This window comes from Nestor notabilis, unplaced genomic scaffold, assembly GCF_000696875.1.
Source record: "Nestor notabilis isolate BGI_N333 unplaced genomic scaffold, ASM69687v1 scaffold21096, whole genome shotgun sequence".
Taxonomy (NCBI): domain Eukaryota; kingdom Metazoa; phylum Chordata; class Aves; order Psittaciformes; family Psittacidae; genus Nestor; species Nestor notabilis.
In genome coordinates, this window is record NW_009931698.1 from 1 (window position 1) to 264 (window position 264).

The 264-nt window shown below is 66.7% G+C and overlaps 1 protein-coding gene across 1 annotated transcript in view; it reads left to right on the forward strand.

Annotated features, from left to right (window-relative positions):
• Nucleotides 1–54: 54 nt before the first annotated feature.
• Nucleotides 55–264, forward strand: part of LOC104406917 (coiled-coil domain-containing protein 102A-like) — a gene marked incomplete at both ends in the record, with an annotated part of 3,787 nt that continues 3,577 nt past the window's right edge. Inside the window, 1 exon segment of the mRNA XM_010016034.1 lies at nt 55–122. Within this exon segment, the coding sequence (XP_010014336.1) occupies nt 55–122 (68 nt within the window).

Sequence of the window (264 nt, forward strand, 5' to 3'; positions counted from 1 at the left end):
GCCGTGACCACGACCACAACCATGACCACAACCATGAACGGCTGCACGGGACAGAGGGAGAGGCTGACCCAGAACATGAGCCTGTGCGGGATGTGGGGGCTGAGGTGCCCCCAAAAGCCAAGGTGAGTGGCACGGGGTGTCTGCCCGTGGGTGGTGGGGTGCCCACCCCACACACTGCCTGTGTGTGTGTCCAAATCACCCCTGCCTGCAGCTGCCCACAGGCTGCTCCCCGCCCTGCCCAAGAGGGGGGGGGGGGGTCTCCGA